The sequence below is a fragment of the Triticum aestivum genome, chromosome 6B, assembly GCF_018294505.1.
Source record: "Triticum aestivum cultivar Chinese Spring chromosome 6B, IWGSC CS RefSeq v2.1, whole genome shotgun sequence".
Lineage (NCBI taxonomy): Eukaryota > Viridiplantae > Streptophyta > Magnoliopsida > Poales > Poaceae > Triticum > Triticum aestivum.
Window position 1 is genome coordinate 536479258 of NC_057810.1, and position 6159 is coordinate 536485416.

A 6159-nucleotide genomic window follows, 5' to 3' on the forward strand; every position below is an offset into this window, starting at 1 on the left:
CAGGCCACGATTGGACGGGGGAGCGGGGCGGACACGTCCGTTCGCCGGGCGGACATGTCCGGCGGCGCGGAAGGGATGGATCTAGGGTTTCGGGAGGAGTCATCCGTGAATTTCGGGGGGAAGGGCATATTTATAGGTAGAGGGAGCTAGGAGAGTCCAAATGAGGTGCGGTTTTCGCCCACACGATCGTGATCGAACGACCGAGAGCATAGAGGGGAGTTTGCTGGGTTTTGGGCCACTTTGGAGGGGTGTTGGGCTGCAGTACAAAGAGGCTTTACGATTACCCGGTTGACCGTTGGAGTACCAAACGACCTCCAAATGGCACGAAACTTGACAGACGGTCTACCGGTGCTATACCAAGGCCGCTTGGCAAACCTCGGGCCATTTCAAGAAAGTTTAACACCCGCACACGAAAAAAAGACAAGAAGGGGACGCCGGATGACATAGGAGTGTCGGATTGCAAAATGGACAACGGAGAAAATGCTCGGATGCATGAGACGAACACGTATGCAAAATGAGACGCACATGATGACATGATAAAATGCAACACGCAAGCAAATGACATTGCAACAACAGCGGATAACTGGAAGACACCTGGCGCATCGAATCCGGGGCGTTACACCAAGGTAGCTCACCTTCTCACTCCAGATGGCGGAAGATGGGATATGAAAAAATTGCATGAGATGTTCTCTGACGATGATGTGAACGACATCAAGCAAATCGCTATTGGAGGTCCGAGCACTGAAGACTACCCCGCCTCGAACTACACAAAAAATGGTGACTTTGATGTTCGTTCTGTATATCACCTTCATATGTCCCTGAACAATGCGAGGTCCGGACAGCCGGAAACCTCAAGCTCTGTTCTCAAACATAGAGGATATTTGGCATTATGGGAAACATCCGCTCCAGGCAAAGCTAAGATTCATATGTGGAGAATGATTCGTAATGGTCTCGCTGTGGGGGCCGAGCTCCATCGTCGGAGGATTAAACCCGATGTTTTTTGTGTGGCGTGTGGGCGGGAGGAGACAGTGTTGCACCGTTTCTGGACGTGTCAACACTATGCACGGTTCTGGCAGCTTCTGCATTCGGAAAAGGGAGTTTCGGTGGCGACCCCACCGAGTCCGATCGACTCTCAGAGTGCGTTAGCGAGCTGGCTGCTCGGGTGGCTTGAAGAAGCAGCGGAAGAGGAGAAGTCGGCCATGATCCAAGCGGCGTACGGGCTTTGGTTGGCACGCAACGAAGCAAGGAATGGACAAATGATTTCTCCACCACATGAAATCATAGAAAAGGTAGCAGCCCATATGAAGGAATGGAAGGACGCTCACACTAGTGACCCGCGCCCGGCAATGCCGTACCTCAAGAAGAAGTGGAGGCCGCCGGATACTGGGTGGCTGAAGGTGAACTCTGATGGGGCAGTCGCTAAGGCGAGCAAATCGGGAGGAGCTGGAGCTGTAATCCGAGACCAGGATGGGGCTTTCTGGGCGGGGCTCTGTCATTTGTTCAGGGATGTGGCGGATCCCGAATCAGCGGAGATTTTGGTCTGCAAGCGAGCTCTTGAGGTGGCGAGGGAAATCAACGCCGAGAAGGTACATGTCGAGCTTGACTCCCAAATTGTGGTCCGGATGCTAAATGATCACCACAAGGAGCTGTCGAGTGCTGGTCCGTGGATACAAGAGGTCAAGACGATGCTCGCTTCGTTTTCCTACTTTAAAGTTTCGTGGGTTCGTCGCTTTGCTAATGTTGCCACACATAAGTTAGCAGAGTCGGTGTCGGTGATGAACTTTGTAAGGTGTGGTTGGGGATTACCCCGGACCGTGTTCTTGATGTAATTTCGGATGAGATTCCGAACGCATACAATTAAATAAAGCGGCAATATTGATCCTAAAAAAAAGACATGAAAAAAGATTTTCAAGTACAGCACATTAACATTACACACGTTGCCGCATTGATCTACACCATATAATTCTGGCTTAAAAAAATCACCATATAATCCATTCACAACAAATAAATCAATCGCATACGCTTGGATGAAAATTCAATAGCCCATATTTACACCATCCCATCAGAATCTGATACAATTCACAGTTATTGTCTGGCGCTACCAATAGTTCCCGCAGCTGCAGGTGCCACGCCTGAACCGGTGGAAACGGTTCCGGTCCCTGACAACGACCTCCCTCCCGAAGATCTCCGATATCAGCGCGCTGTAGGCGTGGCACTCATTGCTCATCCGGAGGTTGGTGACGATCCTCACCGGAGTCCCTTCCGGCGTGCTGAGCAGCCCGAACGCCATGGCCAGCTTCTGGCTGTGGGCGGCGACGGCGCTCCGCTTCTCCTCGTCGTCCGCGTCCAGCGCCACCTCCGACGTGTCTGGCTTGTAGCCCTCGAACCGGAGCTGCCACTCCATCTGGTGGAGCATCTCGTAGATGTCGGCCGCCCGGGGGTGCGACCGGTCCTGCGACGTGAACCGGTGCATCTCGCCCTGCACCTCCACGGCGCTGAACCCCGGCGCCTGCGCTAGGCCCCTTTCCACCGCCTCCGTCCGGAGCGCGGTCGCCTCGTCCCAATTCTTGGCCCGGGCGTGCATATCCGCGAGGATTATGTAGTCGCCGGCGACGGCACCGCCGAGGCGCGCCAGCTCCCGCAGCGCCCGCCCGGCGAGCTTGATGTCGCCGTGGATCCGGCAGGCATTGAGCAGGCTCCGCCAGGCCGTGTCCGTGGGACCCGTTGGCATGCTCGCGATGAGAGCGCGCGCTTCGTCCAGCCTCCCCGCGCGGGCCATGAGGTCCACCATGCAACCGTAGTGCTGCGCATTGGGAGCCACCTTGCGCTCAAGCCGCATCCAGTCGAAGCACCGGAGGCCTTCCTCGAGCAGCCCCGAGCGGCTGCACGCGTTCAGCACGCCGACGTACACGGCCTCGTCGGGCTGGTGTCCCTCCCTGATCATCGCGTCGAACACCTGCAGCGCCTTGCGCCCGTTCCCGTGCAACGCCAAGCCGGACACCATGGCGCTGTACGTCCACTCGTTCTTCTTGCCGTCCATTCTGTCGAACACCGCCATTGCCTTCTCGATGCAGCCGCACTTGGAGTACATGTCCACCAGGGACGTCTCCATGAACGTGTTCAGCGTCACGGTATTCCTCAGCAGCGCGCAGTGGACGCTCCGGCCGACGTCGTAGGCGCCCAGGTGCGCGCACGCCGAGAGCGCGCTCACCATGGAGCTCTCGTCGGGCCTCCACCCGTGGCGCGCCATCGCGCCGAACGACTCGAGGCAATCAGCCCACTGCCCGGCCTTCGTATACGCCGCGAGCAGCGCGCTCCAGGACGCCGCCGTCCTCTCCCCGGCTTCCATCTGCTCGAACGCCCGGCGCGCCAGCTCCGGCTCGCCGCACTTGCCGTAGAAGCTGATGAGGCTGTTCTGCGCGTGCTCGTCGTGCTCGAGGAACCCGAGCTTCACGGCGTGTCCCTGCAGCTGCCTCCCTTGCCGCAACGCCGCGAGCTGTGCGCACGCCTTGAGGATGAACGGGAACGTGTAGCCGTCGGGCTCGACGCCGTTGTGGAGCATGTCGACGTACAGCCGCAGGGCGGCCGCGGGGGCGCGGCCACCGACGACGTGACCGCGCATCAGAGTGTTGTAGTCGAACGCCTCCGGCTCGTCGAGCGTGGCGAAGATGGCCGCCGCGTACTCCATGCTGCCCGGCCACTCCCCGAGCGCGCACGCCGCGAGGAGCGGCCGCAAGTGCGGCGGGGAGCGGTCGAGGCCGAGCTTGAAGTTCCTCGCGTGCGCCTTCCTGACCTCGTCCAGGCCACGCACGAGCCGCGCCGAGACCGTGGCGCAGCATGGCGCCTGCTCCAGCGCTTGCGTCGTGGTCGCCGGCGCCGGGGCGGCGGTTCTTGGCGTGGCGGCCTGGTGCTGCGGCTGGGGGAGCACTAGACCTCCCACCATGGCACTACCATCGGCGTGCGGGGCAGCGCGGGCGACGAAAGTGAGACCGTACCATCGTCGAACTGCGAACGAGTGGCTAACATGGAGCTCGGGCGTCCACACGAATTGGTTACCGCGAGGAGTGAAAATCCCACGTCCCTCTCCAGATTCCTAGTTGTTCACTCGATGCGGAGATGGAACTGCGCGGGGTGGAAGGATTTCGTGGCTGGGAAGCGGTGCTGGGATTTTCATGGGCTGTGGAATGCCATCCAGGGGTATGGAGCGGACAAATGGCGGATGGGCATAATCGATGCTGTCACGGCGTCATTAGGCTGAGGATAAGGTCCATTGCCCGGCCAACTGGGCAAGCAGCGACACTGCGACAGGATGGCAGCCGGGGCCATACTCTGAATGTCTAATTAATCGCTCGTGTTACTTAGGACTTGGATCCACCCTAGAAATAGATTTAGGATCGGATCTTTCATGGTTATCTTAGTTTTTCAGTGCCGTGTCATTGATAGCAATTTTTTGGTACTACCTCCGTTTAGGTGAATAAATCATTCGCATAATTCTAGGTCATCGATTTGAGGAATTAAATATGTGTTATATGTCATGAAAAGTATACGCGTAGATTTTTACACGGATGTTGTTTCTAAATATATATATTTTATCACATATAATATATATTTAGATAGTTAAATCGTCGACCTAAAACTACGCGAATGATTTATTCATCGAGACGGAGGTAGTAGCTTACCAATCAGGCCGCTTGGTCTTCAGTACCATGTCATGTGGTGGTGCAAATGTGTGATCGGTTTTGCTATTTCTCAAAGGAATGACCATTTCTCAATCGACACAAAGAATCATGTGGTCTAAGTTTAAAGATTCTGTGTGAAATTAAAGTGACAAGAAAGTACTACCTCTGCATAAAGAGGGTCTTATATTTGTTTACAGAGGAAGTATATATTTTTGGATGAGAAGAGGGGAGAAAATCTATCTATCTAACGGCTATGAACATCAACCAAAATAATGATTTCCAAATCAAACATACATCGTCCTACTCCCTTTTTGCAAATGTCTTATTACACCACAGACGAAAGGTTGTTCTTTCGTGTTTTATTTAGGTGCGACATAGTAATGTCAGTATGTCACATCTAAATGAGCCTTAGACACACTTTTTTTTAATATTTGTTTTTTGTTTGCCTTTCGGAGGGATATATGTAAACATTCTAAAATTATATAAACACCAATTCTAACATAGGCGAACAACTCATCTCATACGTATGAATTTGGAAAAACATGAACATTCTTATTGTATGTAGGAATATGTTTTATCCATTATTAAACTTAAATTTGGCAATATTTCCATTTTATTTATTTTTTCATAAAATATAGAAAGATTTGTATAAATGGGCCACATCGATGGCTGGCCCGTTAAGATTTCCCTGTCGGCGACACTTTTCCTAGTTGCGGGAGGTGCACCATCATTTTTTGTACTTTTGTGCTAAAGACACGCAGTGGTTGGTGGCACTAGGAAACCATGGTGATTCGACCCCTCAAAAAAAAAAGGAAACCATGGTGATTCCTACTATTTGTCACTTACTGCGACGGAATGTCCACAAATCGCATTCGAGCAAGTTGAGTGTCTAATCTGGGCCGGCCCATCATTTAGTTAGGTTTTGATTCCTGATTTCTTAGTTTTAGGAACTTTCTAGAAGCTTTTTGTAATTTCTTTACCAGCTTTTACTGGTTTTGTTTTTAGTTCTTTTTAATTTTTTAATTTTCCTATTCGTTTATGTACTTTCCATTTTTTATTTTTAAAAAATATTCCAGAAATTTCAAAAAATGTTCATTTTTTGGAAAATGACGTAATATTTTTGAATTTTAAACAAAATCAAACATTTAAAAATTGTTTTTTTAAAAAATTGAAATTTTGAAAAATGTTGATGGATATTTCACAAATATTCACCTTTTCAAATAAATATTACTTTCATGTTTTTAAAATTGAATGACCTCTAGAAAGCGAAACAAGGAAATAATAGCTGAGTGGACCGAGTGGCTACAATGTCAGCGTTTATTGGCCTGCACAATTTACGATTCCCTTTGTGTCACCCTCTTATTTGATGCAAAGCGTGTTGCACAAATATCAACATGAATGCGCCGACCCAATAGAGTTCAAATAAAAATATGCCAACCAAAAGAGAGTCTATATGGAGTTACAGACAGGGTGAATCACA

General features: G+C 51.4%; 1 protein-coding gene across 1 annotated transcript; it reads right to left on the reverse strand.

Annotated features, from left to right (window-relative positions):
* Positions 1–1945: 1945 nt before the first annotated feature.
* LOC123137864 (pentatricopeptide repeat-containing protein At1g31920) lies at positions 1946–4226 on the reverse strand. The gene has a single exon (XM_044557720.1). It carries the CDS (start codon positions 3941–3943, stop codon positions 2099–2101), a length of 1845 nt encoding a protein of 614 aa, XP_044413655.1. The 5' UTR covers positions 3944–4226; the 3' UTR covers positions 1946–2098.
* Between the last annotated feature and the right edge of the window lie 1933 nt (positions 4227–6159).